At 41.6% G+C, this 22,871-nt stretch overlaps 1 protein-coding gene across 3 annotated transcripts; it reads left to right on the top strand.

Annotated features, from left to right (window-relative positions):
* The first annotated feature begins 2 nt into the window (after positions 1–2).
* On the top strand, positions 3–22,618 carry clstn3 (calsyntenin 3). Of its 3 annotated transcripts, XM_069142461.1 has the most exons (20): positions 3–283; positions 554–591; positions 1,188–1,254; positions 3,760–3,882; positions 5,169–5,379; positions 5,561–5,769; positions 6,842–6,991; positions 9,294–9,479; positions 9,578–9,865; positions 10,442–10,554; positions 11,995–12,154; positions 12,901–12,960; positions 13,097–13,245; positions 14,537–14,685; positions 17,358–17,584; positions 17,741–17,902; positions 18,473–18,618; positions 18,864–18,999; positions 20,230–20,414; positions 20,506–22,618. In XM_069142461.1, exons 3-20 carry the CDS (start codon positions 1,188–1,190, stop codon positions 20,653–20,655), a joined length of 2,871 nt encoding a protein of 956 aa, XP_068998562.1. In that variant the 5' UTR covers positions 3–283; positions 554–591; the 3' UTR covers positions 20,656–22,618. The 3 variants fall into 3 exon arrangements, with proteins under 3 accessions (XP_068998562.1, XP_068998563.1, XP_068998561.1); XM_069142462.1 differs by lacking the exon at positions 554–591 and having other exon boundaries at positions 12,901–12,948; XM_069142460.1 differs by lacking the exon at positions 554–591.
* Positions 22,619–22,871: the final 253 nt, after the last annotated feature.

Below are 22,871 nucleotides of genomic sequence, written 5' to 3'. Positions count from 1 at the left end.
ACCGTTCCCCCCCTCCCCTCTCTCCCTCCCGCTCCTCTCCTCCGTGCTGCCGAAAAAAACAAGGACATCCATCGGAGTCTTCGTCCTCCTCGCATCTCATCACCGAGTCTGAAATAATAATATCCTGTCATTTCCACCCGCCTGTCTCCTTCTTCTCCACCCGGGGGTTTGGTTTGTTTTCAGCCTGCTGGGGATTGCCGAGCCGAGCGGCAGGGGCGTGAGAGGCGGATGCTGCGAGCGTAGAGGCTGGGTACCAACCAGGAGCATCACCGCACTCATTACGGTAATGTCAGATCGGCAGGTTTCTGCCACAGCTAACCTTCATTTCTGCGACATTTCCTCACCGGATTCCGGTATAATGTCTCAACGTGGCTATAGGCAGCCACGCAGCCCAAACTGGTAATGTGTGTCAATCCCAGCCTGTAATGTAAATCGGCTGATAATTGTCGCATAGCATGTCTCTGCTCCTGAATGTATGTGTAGCCTGAACAACCTGTGAGCTGATGGAGTCTCCTGGCCTATTATATTTTCTTCTTTTTGATTTCATCTCCAGCGTATGTTGCCCTGTAGCCTATCAAGGACTGCAGCAATGTAAGATTTTTTTTTTTAAAGGTTTGTTGTCTCAATGAGAGCTGAACCCCCCCCCCCCCACCCCCCCCACCCCCCCCCCACACACACACACCCAACCCCCCACCCCCACCCCCAAGGACTCGTTTTTTAGTTGTGGCTACTGCCACAAGACAGCAGCTGCATTTTTTTTTTTTAACCTAACAAACCACAATGAAAACATGGGAAAACACCCACACAGCCACATGCAAAACCTTTTCGAGTGACACACACATAGTCATGACCAGGTAGGCTCCAAGCACTATTCGAGGTTCTCCAACTGCAAGCATGTCAGGCTGGTTTTGAGGGAAGCCAGCATCGTGTTGAAATGCTTCTGGATTATCGCATGCAGCTCCAGATTTATTCCATTATATCGGCTTTCTTTCAGGCTTCTTAATAGTGCACACACACGCACCCTCCGTACACCATCTGATAGGCCTGATCTGCTCCTGTCTTGCTACTGTACCTGTCTCCTGCACTGCTGATCAGTTGTTGATGCATGTACTGTATTCCTCCCCTTCTTTCCTCACCCCACCCTGTTGCCCCCTCTTCCTTTCCTCTCCTCTCCTTTCCTCCCTCAGATGGACAGAATGAATTTTCTCTCCTTCCTCCTCCTTTGCTTGACTTCGGTTGCCAATGGCAACAAAGGTCAGTTCCTCATCCTTTTGACAGTTAATTGTGAAGTATTGAGATGATGGTTTACATTGCCATGGGAGCACGGAGACCTGTCCAGGTTTCCCGGGGATGATCCTGATGACATAATTGTTGTTCCTGTATCATATAGCTTCAGTTCCTCACTCAAGAACAGTGCATTGGAGCCCGTCAAACATTTTGTGTTTCCTGTTCACGACCCTGCGTGCATGTGCCTGTTTTGCCAGTGGTGTGACTCCGAGAAGATGATAAATCTGTTTCCCCCGTCTGTAGCAGATTTATCATTCTGGATAACCATGACTCTGATTCAACATCATTGTTCCAATGATTGTCATGCTGAGGGAAGGCGAATGACATAGACAGCGTGGAGGGAGAATGTCAGAGAGGGAGGTAGAGGAGAGAAACGCAAGGGAAGATGAGGAGATTGAAGGAAATGGAGTGTCAGAGAGGGATGGGGGAAACGTAAGGAGAGACAGAGGAGAAGGAGCCGAGACAGGAGAGGACGTGCCGAAGAGATGCAGGCTGATAAGGAGGTAGGAGGAGGGGGGAGGAGGGGGAGGAGGGGGAGGAAGGAGGAGGAAGGGGGAGGACTAGGAGAAGGTGATGGAGAGCGAGGTGGTACGTGAGATCAGATGACACGAGGCAAAAAAGACGAGGAAAAGTGTGAGATACTGGGCTGGGCCGTGTGTGTGTGTGTGTGTGTGTGTGTGTGTGTGTGTGTGTGTGTGTGTGTGTGTGTGTGTGTGTGTGTGTGTGTGTGTGTGTGTGTGAGGGGGCCAGACGAGCAGGGGTGGGTGAGTGTTGTGGAGCGACAGAGTGACAGAGAGAGGAAGTGTGCCAGGCGAGTCAGAGGGAGAGATGGAACGAGATGCCTCTCGATCTGTAATCCCGAATGTAATCCACGGGCCTGATGCTCAGATTAATGCTATATAGCAGAGGCAGGGAGGGAGGAGATCAGCTGAGGGGACAGAGGGCAGGAGATAAATGACCAAAAAAGAGACACACGAGCAGACTGTGGAAATACTAGAGGAGGAGGAGATGTTGTCAGCCAGACAGGATAAATATCTTTGATTAGGGATGGGTATTGAACTTTTTTGGTGCCGATTTAAATTTGTCTGAACCAGAGAGCTTTAAAATCTGTCTGGCATTGAAAGCTTGATCATATTTGTGCTCTTTACTCATTTGTTTGTCAGATATTTACTCATTTAAATCATAATTCTGGCAGTTTTAAACAATTATATTCAGACAAAGTTGTGTAGCTGCTTGTGTTTGGACATTTATGGAAATTTGACAACAATTAAGAATTTTATCTTCTAATGTAGACTCAATCAATTATTAAAATAGTTGCAGATTGTTGTTTATACTTATTAATAGTCTAGTTGTTTCAGCTGTAACAGCAGTGATATGTCAGTGTCCAAATATTCACTTACAAGTAAAGAAATCAGCATTCAAACTCTCATTTGAACAAAAATACTATCAGAAAAATGTGCCTCAAAAGTAAAAGTAATTCTTAAACAGTATCTTAATATTGTAGCTGGTCGAGATTGAGTTAATTTTAACACACAGTGAATAAGTAAAAGATTTTCCTCTGAAGCAGATGAAAATACATCATTTTTCTGCAAGGTACTTAAATAGATGTACTTAGTTACTTTCTACATTTACATTTGTCAGTAAGGCTTCTGAAAAGAGTTATTTTGGTATTTTACTAAAACTCAGGGATCTTATTGGCTCAAAGTAAAATATTTTTTTTTGAATTCAGCTCTGTCTTTGAAGGGAAAGCAGTTTGATCAGATTCAGAACCAGCAGCATTTTCCTCTGTTGACTCTCCTCTCGAGGACAAGAGGGCGAAATTCGTTCCAGTCAGATTTTCTGGAAAATTCACTGTGAAGACAACAAAGCAACTGCCAAACAAAAGTCTTCTGCCTCTGTCTGATTTTAAACTCTGCAGCATCTGCGTTAAGAGATTGAGGACAACACAGGGAGGGCACTCTGCCTTTTGTTTTTGCTCTTTGCTGAAGTGTAAAATCGTCATCCTTCTGGCTCATTAACTTGGCCTTTGATCATTCAGCACAGAACATTCAGCACAAGGATGAATAATTAATTTGCAATTAAAGGTTAAATTCACAGTAAACCTCAGGCATTTGATTTTGACACTGTTTTTTTCACGTCTTATTGTGAAGCCCCTGTGGCAGACCAGTTTAGCTGATTGATATGAGCACTATATCTGTGTGTGTGTGGCTGACTTTAATTATGCTGTCAAGCAGGAAGGTGCGCAGAGTGATGCTTGACGTAAACAGGGGAAGGTGGTCTAAGAAGAGGAAGTCTGTTAGGGTTGTAAAGGTTGTAATCTCTTTGTGCATACATTGTGTCTTTTTCCCACTCATGCCCACTCCCACCATGCCCCCTCCTCCCTTAATGGAGTGTTAAAAATAGACGCATTGGTTCCTTGTAATTGCTCCATTTAACCCAAAGCCTTTTCGGTCTCTTCTCTGTGCCGTTCAGCCAATAAGCACAAGCCATGGATCGAGACAGAGTACCAGGGGATTGTCATGGAGAACGACAACACCGTGCTGCTCAATCCCCCTCTCTTTGCCCTGGACAAAGATGCTCCACTCCACTATGCTGGTAACACCAACCGCAATAAGCAGCATGGAAAAATATAGAGTTGGCAATACAAATAGAAATTAAATTGTCAGAAATATTTGAACTGCGAAAATATAGGTCAAATCATGTGCACGTGTAGCCAAACTGAAAATGATCTAAGTTTGACTTTGTGGACAGAGCGATGCCACAGCTGCATGACCAGTTTGAGGACACGGTTTATTTATGTCTGCTTGGTTGCTTGGAACTTGTAATAATAAATATGGTGCTAATTTTTCAGTTCGGCGCAATCAGACTGCTGCCATTTCCAGCCATATTTCCCAAAAGACCATCTAAATATTAAAGGAAATGTATTCAGTTACAGAATCCACTATTTTTAGACCATCATAGTGTAATTCAACCCTTCATTGCAGGAACAGTCAGCAGCACTCTGCCTCTGCAGCCTGATGAAATAAGGTTATCGTGTAAGATCAGCTAGAATTACTGAGAGGCTCCCTGAAATGTATTGCACCTGTGTCAAGATGTAAAAGGAAATTAGATGTTTGAGCACGAACCTTCGACTTGTGTCAGCCAGGGAAGATTGGCTGCTATTCTGAGGGGTTTTATTTTGAGTCACAGCTTAAATCCTTTTCATTCTGTTCTGCTAATGACTGCCTGCATAAGATAAAGTACCACTTACAGGAATCTCCAGATATCTATCTGCACTTTTCTGGTATGAGAACTGACGATGTGAACTCAAATATACTAAATATTATAATGAACTTTCACAGTTCAATCATGGAGACCTTTACATTTCAATCTTTCTATTACAACGTACGTCAGTGCAAGATATTTCCCTTCTCATAGAGGCTCAGGTCTGATTTGTTTGTCCTAATTTATAGAGTATGACCACGTTGGGCTAGACAGTAAAATTTCAAATGTCCCTGGTTGTTGTAAATGCTACTGTAACAGTGAGCTATTTTCAAAGTAAAATTACAAACGGCTTCACAGAAAATAGCAAGAAAAACATTAAAATAACTAAACTGAACGAGAAAGGGGAACAGAAAGGTAATACAGGAATGCAAGTATATAAATGAGTTTTTTGAAAATATTCCAGGGGAAGTTGCAAAGGTTGTAAGATACATTTTTACCAGGGAAGCTGTTTTAAAGTTTGAGGATGCTGATTGTAAATGCCAAGTCCTTCAGTTTTTAGTCTAGACTGAAACAGGGGGATTTCAAGCAACGTTTTGTTGTAAGATCTGAGGTTGACTGTGGGAATGTAGGATACAAAAGCCTACAAATGTCTCACACCATCTTCCTCCCTCCCCCAGGTGAAATTTGTGGCTTCCGGGTTCATAATGGCCCCTCGGGTTCAGGCTCGGTCCAGTTTGAAGCGGTGGTTCTGGATCGCTCCACCGGTGAGGGTCTGGTCCGGTCCAAGGAGCCGCTGGACTGTGAGAGCCAGCGTGAGCACAGCTTCACCATCCAGGCCTACGACTGCGGAGAGGGACCTGACGGAGTCAACAGCAAAAAATCACACAAGTTAGACCCCTTCCTCCCACTTTGAAAAGAAGATATTTCATGTTTCTAACAATAAATACAGCCACTATCTGAGGCCTTTCTGACTGTGCACTTTGAAGACTATCCAGCCATCACTGCTTCTTGTCACAATAATCTGTCTTTCTCTGCTTGTGTTTTATCTTCCCGCCCCTCCTTGTCTCAGGGCCACTGTGCATGTTCGTGTAAATGACGTCAACGAGTTCTCCCCTGTGTTTGTTGAGCGCCGCTACGAGGCTTCAGTCCCAGAAGGGCGTCTGTTTGACCGAATCGTGCGTGTGGAGGCTCTGGATGCCGACTGCTCCCCGCAGTACAGCCAGATTTGCTTCTATGACATCATCACTCCCAATGTGCCCTTTGCTATTGACAACGATGGTGAGATGGATTTTATTTTGGCACTGTAAAGCAGAGACTATTGTAATCCCAGACCTATTATTTGACTTCACCAGGCACACACCGTATCTTTATTTTCTGTCTGTTGTGTACGGCCTTGGTTGCCAATAGAATCACTAAATTCAATATTCAGTTCAGTATTCAGTTGCGAAACTCTGGATGTCCTCAATACATGAAAAACACACAGTAGACACCGCTGAGATATTGATGTCTGCATAGCGACAGAGTGAAAAAATTTGCAGGCACTTAATTCCCCTCTCAGGTAGAAACCAAAAGATGTTAAAATAGACTTTGAGTGGGCGGACTATTGTTCTGTCTCTGCATAAACTTTACAGTTGTTCAGTTTAATATAACATCCTTTTGTTCCTGGCTGCTCGTAGAGTCCCTTACTTGTGAAAAGGATGCATGTCACAAATTGTTATTGTGCCCATTGACTGGTTGGTGGGAGATCAATTGTGGCCATTTTGTAATGTGACACAGTAGCTGAGGAGGACCCTGTTTTAGTATGACTCTGCAGAATTGTCCCGGACTTGGGAGGGCTTTGCAGAGGATGAGCGACTGCTTTCTTTTTTGGGTCAGGCTGGGTACAGCAGCACAGAGACCTTTTGTTCCCATCTTGTTCCAATTCTGTGGGCTTTTTATTGTCTATTTTTTTCACTTTTTGTTTCTTTTTCCACTGTCTCTTACATCCCTCTGTTTCTCCTCTCACCATGTCACAGCATCTTCTTTCTAACCGATTGTTTGTCAGCTGGCATGCTGAGCGCTGTCAGACTGTCACAGATAACTCGCTATTTATTCACCTTTATCTCTAATAACGGGAAAACCCTTCAATTTTTGTCCTGTTTTGTGCAATTTATCTTCCTCTGTTTTTGCTTTTCCTGTTTCGATGCCTGGGTTTAGTGCACTGAACAGTAGAGCGGTTCTGTCTTTTTAAGCCGGGCCTTCAATTACGCAAGCTTGTTGTTGATGACTAATCTTTTATTTCTTTTTCAGTTCTATTCTTGGTTTCATTATTTATTGTCCTTTATTTCTTTGTCACTCTCTTGTCTCCTAGGAAACATTAAGAACACAGAGCCATTGGATTCAAAGCGGCAGCGTGTTCACACCTTCTGGGTGACCGCCTTCGACTGCGGAAAGAACCGTGCTCAGGCTGATGCCCAGGTTGTTGTCACGGTCAAGCCGTCCTGCAAACCTGGCTGGATCGGTAATAAATGTCACATTGCGCTTTTACTGTCCTGATTATCCTTCTGGAACCAACGCTCAAAAGGCTTTAGACATGTGCTATAGTTGTTTAATCGGTTGCTTTAAGGATGGAACTTTCCCTTTGAGTTGAATGTGTGTTGCCGGCTGCTCAGATGAATCACCTTTGCACGTTTAGATGAAGAGCTGAGTTTTAAAGAGGGAGTGTTGAAGCTAAGTAATATCAATGGAAGGTAATTAATTAAACTGTGATTAGTGCTTGAAGTGAAAGTGCCCCTATTTCCCTTATGAGAAGGAATTTTTCTTCATCTTTACCAGCTCTGTGACGTCTTAGTGACTGAAAAAGAAATCACCTTCCTTTCTTTCCCAGAGTTACATAAACCTAATGTTGAATGGAAATTCCTTCACACCTTATTCACATGTTGGCTGCGTTTCGGTCAGTGTTAGCAAATCACTATGTATTACATTCTGAATTTCTACAGTGAACAACAGATACTAGGAAATTGCTGATATTAGTAAAGTAATTATATTTATTCATAGGACAACCATTTCAATTATTAGAGTAACAAGACGAGGTCAAAACATAGTAAATGGCTGGCCCCTGTATAAAGAGCTGGAGGGCTTTTGATTTGAAACAGGGCTTTTATTTTGAAATGACCGGCATTTAGCCAACCGATGATGTCAGCCATTTTGTCAGGGTGTGTAGGAAACAGCAAAAAGTAGGTTATATTATGTAACTGATAGTGGCAGAAATTTAGCAAGTAATGTTTAGAAGGACAAACAACACTGTTAATGCATGATCGGTAAGATGTTTACATACTTACAGTTTGTTCTGGAGTTCAACTGAATTGATGCTCATATTACTTTTTATTATTCTATATTATCTTATTGCTTCCTGTATGCTGCTGTAGCGAAAAACTTTCCCCTTGGGGATTAATAAAGTAACTACCTAACCTAACCTAACCTAACCTATTACATCAACAGGCCATTTACTGCTAGTCGTGCTGCTAACGTTAGGTTGCTGGTCCTGGACTGTAATTAGTTCTGGTTAGGGAAGGATTTTACTTTGGAGGCTCTATTGTGTCATCATCTGATTCTGTTCCTGTTATCTTATTATCGGTAAGTTTATGTCGACTAACTTAGACTAGCCGCCGACAGAGAAACGCAGTTTGCGAGGACAAGGTTGGTGCTAGATGACATCCGCTGGAGAAAAGCGGGCGCTAAACTCTACGCTACTTTGATTGGTCGTTTCGCTGTCAATCAACTGGTCTACACCGTAACAGTCAATCACAGCAAAGCCTCCCTCACACTGATCCTATCACGCATCAGTCAAAAGGAATAGATTTTGCCGGGAATCGGACGCCTTTGCGAGATACATTTTTGCCGAACAATACATCCGCACGGTAACTTTATTTCTCGAGATCAACAAATCAAATAGTTTGATTCGCACGTACTTTTGCCCACTTTGTCTTGATTGTGTGAATTTCATAAATATAAAGTGATCCTATTCTAAAATAATAGGACTGCTCAGCAGCAACCATCAATTCTTCAGAATAATTCATTCACCCAGTAACTTCCAATCAAAGTTTGATAGGAATAAAATGGCTTTATTAGCATATACTTCATTTGATCAACTTAGACAGAGTGAATATAATACACCAGTTATTATTCTGCACTTAAAAAACTAATTTATTTAGAATTTAAGTATAAGGAGCCTATCTTAAAGCCTCCGGCGATGTGCATGCAATTTTTTGGGGGCAAGCAGAACTCAGCATAACACCTGTTGGTTGTGTCACGGTACACCACAGAGTAAAATGTAGAAGTGCTGGTTCTGCATACCAATGAGTACCGGCCCACTTCAAGCACTGACTGTGACAATTTATTTTTGTAGACCATAATATAGTAGTGTCACAGGGTCTCCTTTGTTTGCAGCAGATTTAGTTGCAGACAGCGTTTGTTGACAGCCTTTCTGATCAGTGAATCTCTAATTTGAATTTCATAATCGTATGAAGTGCAGTACAATTTTAAAACAATTTAACATTTAAACATGTCAATTTCCAGCTGCCTGACTTTTATTCAGTTATAAGTTCATTAAACTAATATTTAAAAAGTATGCATTGACATTAGCACAGAGAGTATGGAAAGGGTTTAAAAACCTTATTGCATTAACACAACCATTACAGGACTCCACTTTCTTTTGATGTTGGTTTTATTTTTAATGTAATATTGTTCCCGTTAGAACTCCGATGTTGTTTGACAGAGAGTGAGGTTGTGATGTCACGTTCAGACACTTTTTTCTTTTTCAGGATGGACTAAGCGTGTAGAGTACACACCTGGGTCAGGCAGCATCCCCCTGTTCCCCAGCCTGCATTTGGAGACCTGTGAAGAGACCGTGTGGAACATCCAGGCCACCGTAGAGCTCCAGACCGGACACATTGGGAAGGGCTGTGACAGAGACAGCTACTCTGACAGATCTGTGCGACGACTATGTGGTGAGTTCTGGTTTACACATGAAAACGTGTGACCTACCGGGAGTCCCAACCTATTTTTAATAGTGTCTTCTCTCCCTTTATTCCTTTCTTTTCATCAGGTGCTGTCAGGGGTGAAGTAGACCTCCTCCCACCTCCATCTCCTGCAGCCAACTGGACCTCAGCTCTGCCCACTCTCCCCTCATCTGATTCATCTCTGGTCTTCTCTTTTAACGGATCCAATCATGTTGCTGTGGTGCCTGATTCGGTTGTCTCCGCGCTATCGGGCGACCACTTCACCCTGCAGCTGTGGATGCGAAGGGGTGGTGCCAACATCCAGCCTGCAACTACTCAAACCAGAGGAAATCGCAAGGAGGAGGAGACGATTGTGTGCAGCACAGTCAAGAATGGTGCGTTATAACTCCTGAACAGAAATTTTGTCTCTCAAACTGTGAGGCAATGTAATGCAACAGAGTGATGTTTTAGTAATGAATGCTACAAACATTGTTGCCTCCTCACTATTTCATCAACACTTTGGTCATTTAACCCCCAGGAGGTTCTCATTTCATGACACTAGCTGCAGGGAAAATCATGCTTTGGATAAAAAAAATAAATAAACTGTTTATCGCTTCAACAACTACTATCAAGGTGCTCTTGATAGAGGCACTTAACCTCCAGCTGCTCTGCTTGTGCAGCCAAGTGGACAGCGGAACAACAGTAAAACACTGTAATTGTGCCAGGAAAAATATTGTGTGAACATTTTTCAACTGTGTGCCTTTTTTAGGGGCATTTCTGGAAGACAGCGTTTACAGCAGACCTTCTCCTTCCATTAAATACACAAGTGATAAAAAAATATAACAGAGATTCAGATCTATAATATACTCATTGCACATTTTTTATCTCTGTGGTTATTCTCTGAAGAAATGGTGGGTCATATGAAAAAGTTCTGAAAAGACCAATTATCCTCTGCATCCTGTGCTCTACAGACGACTCCTTCTCCCACTACTCCCTCTCCGTCCACGGCTGCCGCCTCTCTCTCTTCTACTGGCCCGACGTTTCAGCCGCACGGCCCGTCAAGTTCTTGTGGAAACTGGAGCAGGTACTGGGGGAACTGCAGCACGCAGCTTTGATGTTTTCGCTTGCACTGCTTCTTCTGTGTTTCTACCTTGAAATGACACTGAAATGGAGGAGATTCAATAGTTAGTTTTCATTTCTGTGTAATGCCAAACATCTGATACATTTCTCATGGGAAATGTAGCCAGTAAAACAAAAATCCACCCTGAAAGATACTGAACTGATATGGTACAACCCTAATGTTTATCGAGATAAAAGCCCCCCCCCCCCCCCCCCCCCCCCCCCCATCTCCCAGCCTTGTGTTGTTTCACATGTGAACAGGCTTTGTGCATCATGCATATTTACAAATTAATTTCAGTTTTTGCCTTCATGAAAAAAACTGTATTTACAGTTAATTCCAGCAAAGGGACAATAGAAAGCAAAATTGAAGTCATTCTGTCTCGATCATGTTAAACATTTCTTCTACCAGTTTTTACATTAAGTGGTAAATATCAGAGTTTTATCATTGCAAACTTGCATGCGAGGTTAACAGTGGCAGATGCATCACAATGCATAAAAACAAGAAGCGAGGTCTTTTGAATATTGATCATGTGGCACATTTGCATCCCTGCATGTATGTGATTTGGTGTTTGTGTGTATGGGGGGGAGGGTGAGGTGGGTTTGTTTTGACTGAAGCTACTGGTCCCAGACAGATTGAACTCCCGTGGATTAAAGGTTGCTGAGCTGATACAGAGAAGATTTGTTAAATCCCTCTGTCTGAACCCTGGTATCTTATTACTCTGGTCTTTCTTTTCTGCCCCCTCTGCCTTTATAATTTCCTTGTCATTCTTGTATTTATTCCTTTTTTGTGTACAAGCAAATGTGTACAAACAAATGTTTAAACTAAAGAAATATCCACCAGAGATAGAAAGTACTCCTGCTCTGTTTTTATGTATAATCTTTATCATAATTTTGGCTTGTAAGCCGTGACAAAACAGAAATATCTTATTCAGCTCAGTTTTCACATTCCTCCTCTAAGCTTTGAAATGTATGTAAAAGTAGCTAATTATTGGCACAAAGAAAATACAGCCACAAAAGGAAAGGAAATTGGAATTGTGTAATTTTGTACAGTCTTGTTTCCAACCCCATTAATCATTTTACAGCCCCTCAGATTTATCTTGTGACCCTGTGGTTGGGAAGCACCGCAAACATTAACAGCATTAACAATAATGTAATTTGTATTAATATATCAGCCTGAGGAGACATTTATCTGCTTTACATTTACATAGATACAGTTAGGAATTCAGCGCTTTAACTTATAACAGATTATTTTTACATTCTATATCGATCGTTTTACTTAAGTAAAAGATCAGAATACTTCTTCTACCACTGGGTTTCAAATGTCCAGAGCTCGCCCCCCCCCGGGGATTCAGCTGTTTCCTTTTGTTCTGGCTCCTGTTGACCCAGTGTTATCTCTGTCCAACAGGTGTGTGACAGTGAGTGGCATCATCTCTCACTCAGCGTCCAGTTCCCGTCAGTGACCCTTTATGTGGATGGTGTGACCTTTGACCCCGCGCTCATCCACGACAATGGAGCCATCCCCAACCCCGTCCCGCGCCAGAGGATGTTCATCGGCGCCTGCTGGGGTGAGACACTGAAATGTTTCGCTCAGTGATTCTACAACTGCCATACATTTCTCTCCAGCTTAATGAGGGATTTTGTTACTTGCATAAAGGCTGTGGGCAGCAGCTGTACACTGTGCTTCCTCCTTTGCGTCCCTCCATCACTGACATGTCATTCACATCAAACAAGACTGAAGATAGCAGGCTGCAAACCTGGCTGCAATTTTCAAACCCTCATGAGGTGTCTCAATATGAGACATTTTACATCGTTATAATTTGCTTGATGCATTTTGTCTTTGAGGGCTAATAATGTAACTGACTTATCAATTATTCAGGGTAGCAGAACAACATTAGGGCCAGATAGCTATCAGCCAGTTACACCCAAACCGCTGGTTAAAATGGGAAACTGGCTGCCAATTAGCAGTGGAAAACACACGCACACACACACACACGCACACATACACACACATACACACACACACACACACGCACGCACGCACGCGCACACACACACACACACACACATTCTCTCATCCACAGTGGAAGTCACTCTGCTACGTACCTGGCAGCAGCTGCTGCTAGATAATGAGGAGGTGCTGCATTTTTGAAGATCGTCTACAGTTTTCTCACTTGTGCCTGCTTGAATTATATATTTATATATATTTTACTCTTCCTGTCAATCTTTGGCACCTTAAGGTTTCTTTTCTTCTCATACCTTACTATACTGAGTTCTTGTTTTCTGTTTTTCCTTTGCCTTCTTTTCCCTGCAGAGCCCGAAGAGAAGCAGAAGGAGATACTAAACAACACCATCCCAGAGGGTAAAGACTCAGGTGACCTCCTTGTTTCACACTGTTGTCAGCATGAGGGTGTGCAGGCTGCCATTTTGCTATGTCATTGTTGGTGTATTCTCAATGTGCACATTAGCAGCTGTGTAGAGTGATATTACGTTATGTGTTCACTGTTTAGTGAAGTATGTGGGTGGTTACCACGGCTTGTTGTCGGGGGTGACGGTGCGTCCAGGCAGCGTGGAGCCTCACAGTGTTGTGGAGTGTCTGTACGCCTGCAGGGAGGGGCTGGACTTCGGAGACCTGGAGACTTTGGGCTCTGGCATGAAGGTAACACCTGAGCGAGCTACATAGAGTCCGTTTTACACCTGCATTTACTAGCTTGTTTCTCAGATGTTCTCATCTGTCAAATTTCTTTAATATTCCAAATTAAAACCCAGTTCTTCTCCACTACACCATATTTCATTTACCAAACCTCTTCAGCTGCCTTGTCTTCAGCCGAGTGACGTCAGAGGTGGTTCAAAGTTTCTTCACATGCAGTCAATTGATGACAGCCAATGATCAGAATAGAATACGATTACCCTTGAAAATACAAATCAGACAACATTACAACCAACTTTTAAAAAGTACTCTTTACAAAATAAAAGACTACACTGATCTGTTGATGGGTGCAAAGGCTCAGTCTCAATTAAAAAAAAACAACAAAAAAAAAAAAAACCTATCCTCATTTTTCAAAATACAATCTCAATACTTTCATATTTCCAATTTCTGAAGTCAATCTGCAGTTGCTGTTACACCTCCCTCTTTTACTTCATGTTGTAATAGTCCTGATTTAACCCTCTCAGGCTTAAAGTGTCCACTATAGAGATCCAAAATGTTTCCCTCAAAAAAACACCTGTGTAAATCGAACACTAACACATCACCTACTGGTGCCGCTTTACAATTTGTTTGCATTTATATTTTAGAGTAGTGTATAATTGTCTCAGATCAGGTCAGTGAAGTTACTTCTTTGTTTGACTTTTACCCCTTGTCAACTTTTTGACATTTCCACCAAAAAGGCCAGAGTGAAATTATAATTTTTTTTTTACTTCTGCCTCATCAAAACTTTTAATTAGTTAGGAGTCAAGAGTTGTAAAGACTAAATAACCGGCTGACAGCAAGAGTCAAGAGATGCTGATGTAACGGAAACTGTTTTAAAAATTCGAAATTATAACTTCACTAGATTTGATTTAACAGAAATAATAACTTTCTGGTTCCTTCTTTCTTCACACATTTATTTCTGTTTTTCTTATAGATGTGTTTGTAGGTTGTAGATTAGTTGTGTTTAAGTGACCAGATGTGTTTGTGGCCTCCTCTAGATGAGGGTTGGTTTTCTGTTTTGAGGCGTTTACACTTAAAATTCATACATTGTTGTTTGATGTGTGTTAGTGCTGAGTCTAAAAACGTGTTAGTGGATACTGTTTCTATTTCTCTGCTCGTTCTTTCTTCAACGTAATGCTGTGCCGTTCTGTGTGGGCCTTTCTTTTTTTCTTTTCTTTTTTTATCTGTGAAGAGTATCTTTGTTCATATTAACATAAATGAGGTCAATTTATATTTTGAAGCTTGTCCTTTGACCTTCCAGGTTCACGTGAACCCCAGTCAGTCTGTGTTGGTGCTGGAGGGAGACGACATTGAGAGCTTTAACCGTGCAGTGCAGCAGGTCACCTACCGAAACTCTCTCCGCTTTGCCACCCCCGGAGTCCGCCCTCTCAAGCTCACCACCTCACTCAGGTACAACAACACACAGATGGATGAAGGCTCTTTCACTGAGGTGCATAAATGTCAGTAATATAACTTGTAAAAATCTGCTATACGGAGATACAGATTTCACCACCAGTAGGCCAGAATGTAATCCAACTGCAAGACAAAATTGCTTGCTAACTAGATTCACATGTCCTTTGACTGAAAACAAAACATTTGTTCTGCGAATGTTGTTCAAACATCGTTTGTGAGAAGCAGGAGACTAACCGAAGCGGCGGAAGATGACACAGGTGGAGAAAAAGTGACACCACGAATGTAAATTATTACACTGGAAAGCTCCCAACATAACAAATGATACATCAGACACTTGCTAAACTGTTTGCAGGAGAGTTGAGTTTCTCCATGGCAGTCGGATGAAGTGTTCATCTCTGTGCTGTGTGGCTGCTGCTGCTCACTCCTCTGACATTGAACTCATCAAACGTGGACGTTGCCTCATCTGTGATAACGACTGGTGTGGCATGATCATGATCATATCGAGAATATGTCAAAGTCGGAAATAACAAGGAATATCTTATCTCTTTGTTCATTCAGCCTCCAAGTAACCTTTTCTTTGACTCAGTGAACTGCAGGTGCCACATTCTATTTTTATAGTTAACTGTGCTTGTTGAGGGAGTTAATGATTTTCATACCAGATCAATTATTCACTGGTTTTTAACTCTAAAATTAACTGTGATTCTGTCATTCACCACTACCTTAAAATATTGCAGGAATTGAATGAATTTGTCCGTTTGATAATGTGGTTGGTTTGCTCAGCACAGCACTGTTTGGCTGCTGCACAATCTCTAAAAAAAGAATCCCACACTGGTTCAGTGTTCATCACACTGAATCACCTGGCTGTGAAATAAAAAGCACACAAACTCTGTTTCCGGGTCAGTGCTCAACCATGCTTAACAACTGTGAACTGGCTCTCTGGCTTTAGCAGTCGCTTTTAGCTGATGAAATATTAATTCACCTTGGGAAGTACAGGCCAGCGTGTAGACTGTGTGCTATATTGTGTATTTATACTCAAACCAGCAGCCTGCCGACAAATCACATCTCATCAAACTCTCTCAGCCTGTGCAGACATTCTTATTACTGTCTTTGGAGACTGTTGTTTTAGTCGCTTGCTTATAAGATTAAAATGATTACAAGGCCACGAGCCATGCTGGAGTTTTTTTTTTTTTTTTTTTTTTTTTTTTTTTCCCACTGACTGTTTTTAAGATCCCAAGGATTCAAGGTCATGAACAGATTTTTTTTTTTTTTTCCCCCTCTGGTTTCTGCTCAAGTGTACCAGTCCTTTTTTTTTTTTCCTAACTTCAGCATGTTTTATTGCGTGTGTGAAGATTAGACTGATTTGAGGCCAGGAGTTACCCAGATGGCTGAACAGCAGGCCCTTCTGGAGAGGCCGATAGAAGCAGCTGCTCACTCTGATAGTGGAAATATAATACACATGCACACACACACACACACACACACACACACACACACACACACATACATACAAACACATACATACATACAAACACACATACATACAAACACACACACACACACACACACACACACACACACACACACACACACACACACACACACAGCTTAATCCCCTCTCAAATATAATGCTGAATTTTAGTGCAGATGACTAAATATATTTTAGCTGCCTGCCATCAATCTGATTTGCTTTTCTTTTCTGGCAGGAAAATTAAATGTGTAACAGCAGAGCTGCTGTGGTTTGATATTTGCTATTTTCAGTGTCACAACAGACCAAAGTTAACACGGTCACGGTGGAAGTAGATAACTGGTTTGATAAAACACAGCAGTGGATTTAGATTTTTTTTTGTACGTGATCAGTGTGCCCGAACACCACGAAGTCGCGAATTTCAGTAGTGCTGTGAGTTAAAGTTAAAATTAGAAAATGCTCTCAACAGTGATGATGTTTACCTGGTATGTTGATTAACTGTAATGCTAAAGTTTGCTTACTTGCCATAAATACAAATAAAGCTGATGAGGTTTGAAGCTTATTGGAAAAAAACATTGTGACGTCATAGTGTCAATTTAACGTTACTCATTAAAGATTGTTAATGGTTTTGGGAAGTGATACTTGTGTGGAGAAGAGGAAGAGTGAGCTGTTCAAAGTTTTATAAATTGCCTCAAGTCATGTTACCTGAATCAGTAGCAGTTGAGTTTTAGGACCACAAGTGTGAAAATGAAGTGTGACTCAAGCTGAACTGTTGATTGTCAAGTTGCATTGTGGGTAATGTGGGCACTGTGTTATGATGTGGAAGAAGAATGCGTGGTTCTGCTGCATGTACATACATTTTAAAGTCCCTCGTGTCCAGAAGTCTGACAATGTTGAAGAGCTGGAATGCTGAATCGGTGAAGTACTCACCAAAGTTACCCTGTGGGAGTGAAGGGCAGTAATGTATGAACCAAATTTAAAAAATACTTGTGGAGGCAATATTGACCACATCGTGGCACAAAATGAAAAGTCAGGAGATCATCATGTGTAATATTAATCATCTGGGGACTATGAATATCTGTTTCAAATTTAATTGCAATTCATCCAATTGTTTCAGAGATACTTTAGTCCAAACGTTGCTTAAGCACACACCAAAGACATGATTTCTGTCTTATCTCTCTTTCCCTCTTTGACTCCCTGCCAGATGTTTCAATGAGGAGAGCTGTCTGTCCCTCAAGCAGCTGGAAGGATACCTGGTGGTTCTCCAGCCTGACGCCCCTCAGATCTCTCTGTCTGGGGTCGGACCTCATCTCGCCCGTCCAGCCCCTGAGTTTGAAGGTTCCCGCGGTGTGCCCCTCTTCCCGGAGCTCCGTATCGTCTGTTCCCTGTCTCATGCTGTCAATACAGCTGCACAGGGGATGGAGGGTGGAGGTGAGTCATCCTTATGGACTAATTTAAGGAGATTTCATAATTATTCATACTTATTTAACACATTTTTACAGCTTTTCTTTGGATTCAAACTCGTTATATCTAAAAAGCAGTAATGGTGTTGTTATTTATCGGCTGTCCTTTTATGTTGCCTCTCAGCTCTGATGTCCGATGCAGTGGCTCACACTCTGGACGGCTGTGAGGTCCAACCTCTGGGGGAGGAGCTAAACCCAGAGAGGGAGGAGCTTCTGGTAGACATGGACGTTGTGCGAGAGAGGGGACTGGAAATCATCAATACCACTGCTTATATTGCCATCACAGGTACAGCTGAGCATTTCTACAGAAGTCAATGAAAGGATAAATGTATTATTATGTTTTCTATGCAAGCTTAATTGGAATTAAACATCTTCTTCAAGACTGCACTTGCTATGACAGACAGCAGCAACAACCTGAAGACAAACAACATAAAACACAAAATATGTCAGAAAATCTGAATTTAATGGTACTTTATCGTCTACTTATTGTATACCATCAACAACTAAGTTAAACTGTTTTATTGGGACTGTGTGGGTATGGTTTAGTAAGAACTCATTAACAGACAGAAACTAACAGCTCTACAACTGGCATTACATTTTGATTCAAATATTGCTAAATCTAGATTCGTGCACAGAAATATGTGACATTTCCAGTTAAGAATATTAATATAATAGATTCACAATAAAAATCTACAAGTAAAATAAAATGTAAACTTTGTGATACAGCTACCAACAGCTGTCAGTGAATAGTCGCACACTTCGCGTCTCTTCTCACACTTTTCTCTACAGCCACAGTTTTGACTCCCCATTTTCCTTTTTGTTCCGGCCATCTCGTTTTGTTTGACGTCTCCACCAGGTGCCGAATCAATTTCTGTGTACGAGGACGTCCTTCGCTCAGTCCGCTACCGACTGGCCAAAGGCTCGGCCCGCTTCGAGAGGCGGTTTCGCCTGTCCTGCTCTGAGATGAACGGCAGATACACCAGCAATGAGTTGACTCTGGAGGTGAGGAGACACATCGCTCACATACTGTAACACCTGTGGCATTGACATGAAGATTAAAATCCTTCAGATATCAGCTGTGACCTTTGCGTACTGGATTTGTACAAAAGCCAGAAATTTGTCCTTAGATTATTTATATTCTTCAGTAGCTGTGTTGTTGCTGAAACACTCAGGAGAATTTCAGTCACAGCTGTCGTGAGGCTAAGTTGAGATCATTTTCTTTTCTTCTCTGTTTTTCTTCTCTGAAGGTGAACTTCCTCCACTCTCTGGACAGTCTGAACCACCCATCCCACCTGCTGGCCTCCCAGCAGCAGTTTCTCCATCCGTCCCACCATGCAGGGGAGCTGAGTGGACACACACTGCCCAACCCACACCGCAACTCAGGTGACATTTCCCTCTCACTGGCTTTTCCACCTCTGTGTTCTGTCTGCTCTTGCAAAAGTTACTAAGAAACTTTTTTTCTAATGAGTACCTTTTTTATTATTTATATTATTATATATATATATATATATATATATATATTTATACTTTCCAATAAAAGACAAGAGAAGGATGCGATATACAGACAAAATGTAATGATGAAGAGCAGTAGGTGTTAGTAATTAAGATAGAAGTAAAAATATATGAGCCTTATTATTATATACAAGAAGGGGCTTGTTGAATTGTTTTTTGTTTTTTTTAAAGGTGTGCACAGTGCACAAAATGTTCAAATGAGTTAAAAATTCTAGGTGCAAAAAGCTTAAAAGAGGGCACATTTAGTCATAATCCTGGAGAGAGGAAAAACCAGCGAACTCAAATCAAAAGGCCTGCTGGTGATAAAAGGCTGCAGCAGTTATCTAAGATACTGTGTGAACATGCAGACCCCTAAAAATAACCACGAAGGTCCTTGGTTTTATTTTGAATTTGATGTGGAGCGAGTGTCTCTTCATGTCTGCAATAACCAGAGCCACAAAGCAGAGACGATCATTAAGTTCTGTTCTTCCAAACATTCGAAACATCATCAAATGTTCAAATATAAATTCGCCTTAAAAGAGATGGTTCATTTGGAAAATTGTGATATTTTTGGGTTAACCACAATTAACCCACTTCCTTTAGAGGCATCCAGTGATTATGTCTACATATCTTTTAAACCTCATGCAGAGTACAAAAAAATAGTTTTTGTCTGCCTCTGGGGATGAAGGGTTATTAGGGGGATTTTCATAAAATATCAAGTTTCATCTATTGACTTCCCTGTTGTTTCTCAGTGCAGAAGTCATTTTTTCCTCCTTAAGATAAAAACACAGATATTGTAAATATTTAACAAGTTTTAGCAAACATAACTCAAACAAGAGCAAGTAATGCTTTTGTTGAGGACCGTTTTCAGCCGTGAATTATTGTGTGAATCAGGATGCTATGTGAAGTATTCAATATAAACTACTGTGCTCATCTTGATTGTATTGAAACATGTCACCCAGTGCATCGGTGTGGCTCACTGACATATTTTTAATAGCTTTAGAACAACAGTGACGCTCTTTACTGCAGAGAAATAAGCTACATCAGGCTTTGGCAACGCTTATCAGTCGGATAAAATCTGGATTATTTATGACACGTAATCATCGCTGTGTTCTATTACAGTGGTGCCAGGAGCAGCCACCGTCATCATCATGGTGTGTGTGGGTTTCCTGGTTGTCATGGTGATCCTGGGTGTTTTCCGAATTCGCTCCATCCATCGCAGAGGTGAAGGTTCCAGGGGCGGGGCTAAAGAGGGAAGCAGCCAATGGGACGACTCTGCACTCACCATTATTGTCAACCCAATGGAGGTAATAACAGGGTCGTGATTGATTTGATCAGAATGATTGATCGCACCTCTTCGGCTCGTGTTTTCATCCACACGCCCTTGTTGTCTCACAGTCCTACGAGTCTCGTATGGGCATCTCTGCCGACACGGAGGGGGAAGGGGAGGAGGACGAGGAGGTAGCAGAGTCACCTGACGACGCGAGCGACGACCAGCGAATCATCATCAAGAAGGAGGGCAGAGACGGCAGCGCTCGCCGCTACTGAACCACATGTATCCCTGCACCAGTTCTCATGGAAACCATAAATCAACTCACAAGTCACACACTCCAACACTTTTAATATAAATGACTACTGACACCACTAGTATAAGGAATGTATGCTTTCAAACACTACGCACAACCCAGTCACTGTAATACTCTTGACACTCAACGCCATATGTGACCTATAGCCAACAACGGGCTGTTCTCCACCTAAATGTTCAATGGCACAATGTATACAGTTAACGTAATTTAACCACCTGACTAAACCACACCAAAAATGTATGTGGTGCACCAGTTCTAAATCACGAAATGGTCATGTGTCTGTATAGTGTAATACTGGTTGAATGAGACTGTGTTGTTTAAAAAAAAAAGAAAAGAAGTAAGATTGTATTTTATCTTTTGTTATCAAACAGAAATTAATTTACAAAATGTAAACTGGAACAATTCGCTACGTGAAGGCCTTGAGTAGATCCGTAGGCAAAGACACAAGCCTTGAGCCTGACGTTCTTTTTATTAGACTGACTCAAGAAGTCTGTGCACAAGCTCTTTCCTCCCTCTTTGCATCCTGTCTTGACACATTCCTCAACCACCTCTAAACACAGAGTGAAGACAGTGAGGTCAGACATTATGGTCACTTACTCGTGAAAATCTGACATACCTGCAGGTGTTTTCCTTTTGGTATTGTGAGACTACTTTGATTTGCTTCAAATCTGCTTGGAGCTGGTGACAAGATTTGAGGGATTATCAACATCATTATCATTAATACACAAGCCGCTACTTCTGCAAAACTCCACAACTACAGAATTAAAAGCCTTTAAGTGTTGAGTCCATGTACATCACTGTGCTTTCTGCTTCAAACTGGAGTCTTTGCAAAGTTTCCGCTTGTGCCACAAAATGACAAAACATCACCATCTACAATAAAGCTGGTGTACCCTGACCTCCGACCCTCCTCACAGTGACCGCTGGAATGTCTTCTAATGACTCTCACTATACTGTTTCACTCACTGCACACTGCTATTACAGTAGCTTCAAGATGTCACACGCAAACACACACACACACACACACACACACACACACACACACACACACACACACACACACACACACACACACACACACACACACACACACCATAATGCTACCCCTGCTGTTTCCAGAATGTCCGCTCAGCTTGGGCAGTTTTGATTGTATTGATTGTAATGAATTTTCTGTACATAGAATGATGACTATTATGATATTATTGTTATTACTATTATTATTGCGGCCAATCTTTCTCTTTTTCTGAACATTTCAAGAGGGAGCAGATTATGATTTACCTTTTTTTCCATTCGAGTGATCACCTCTACAGCATCAGAAAACAGTATAATAATAATAATAGTAGTAGTGATAAGGATGATAATCCCTGGCTTGATGAGTGTCTCTTAATTTGTGTGTAATATTGTTGTAATTTAAGAATTTGTCAATATCTGAATTACAGAAAAAGGAGGGCACATTGTTGTGATACTTAGATACGTGTCACTCATTTCACACTTCCAGATCTTTGTTTTTTCACACTTTGAAGTAAAACCTGTTTTTTTATTTTTATTTTTTCCCTGTTTGCTTTCAACTCCATTTAGTATCTTTGGTTCAATGAATGTACAACTGTGTGCTTCTCCTCACCTCTCCCTCCCCCCCGCCTCCCTGTCTTTTTCCCTCACTTCTCCTTCTGTGTCTCTTGCTGTCTGTCTGTGTAGCCTATCAATGTGCAGTGCTAAAGCCGTCAGTAAATAAAGCCTGTTGTTTTTGAGTGTGATGTTAAGAAGGAATAAACATTGCATTGATTAATAACTTATATTATTACTATGTTACTACTCGAACATTACCTGTAATTATTGATACAATGATCACATGGATTATGCTGACTAATTGTTATTGAGAACTGTCAGAAAACATTACAAAATTCATAATAAAAACACTATATGACGTCTCCATGAGAGGGTTTTCTTGTTAGAGTAGGACTCACTAAAATAGTGATATGATATTGTAAATGTGAGGTCATAACATGAAAAGTAACCTTGAAGAATCCCATTTTTAATGTACATTGTGATATATTTTCCTTACAGTTAGGGCTATACAACCAATGTATACACATCATACAACATTAAAACCATGTACACGGGGTATCAAACTACCATATAATAGTGCCCCCCTTTTTGAGTACAGTTAGCTGTAATAGGCCT

The sequence above is a fragment of the Embiotoca jacksoni genome, unplaced genomic scaffold (genome assembly GCF_022577435.1).
Source record: "Embiotoca jacksoni isolate LCO1_2020_lvr unplaced genomic scaffold, fEmbJac1.0.p SCAF_11, whole genome shotgun sequence".
Classification (NCBI taxonomy): Eukaryota; Metazoa; Chordata; class Actinopteri; family Embiotocidae; genus Embiotoca; species Embiotoca jacksoni.
The sequence above is the reverse complement of the archived record's forward strand: the minus strand, read 5'-3'. Positions and strand labels throughout refer to the sequence as shown.

Bases quoted from the DNA above. Each gene is read 5' to 3' on its own strand.
- clstn3 (XM_069142460.1), top strand. From the start codon at position 1,188: ATGGACAGAATGAATTTTCTCTCCTTCCTCCTCCTTTGCTTGACTTCG. The intron at 18,619-18,863 runs GTGAGGAGACAC...TCTTCTCTGAAG, and splicing joins GCAATGAGTTGACTCTGGAG to GTGAACTTCCTCCACTCTCT. The intron at 19,000-20,229 runs GTGACATTTCCC...GTTCTATTACAG, and splicing joins CAACCCACACCGCAACTCAG to TGGTGCCAGGAGCAGCCACC.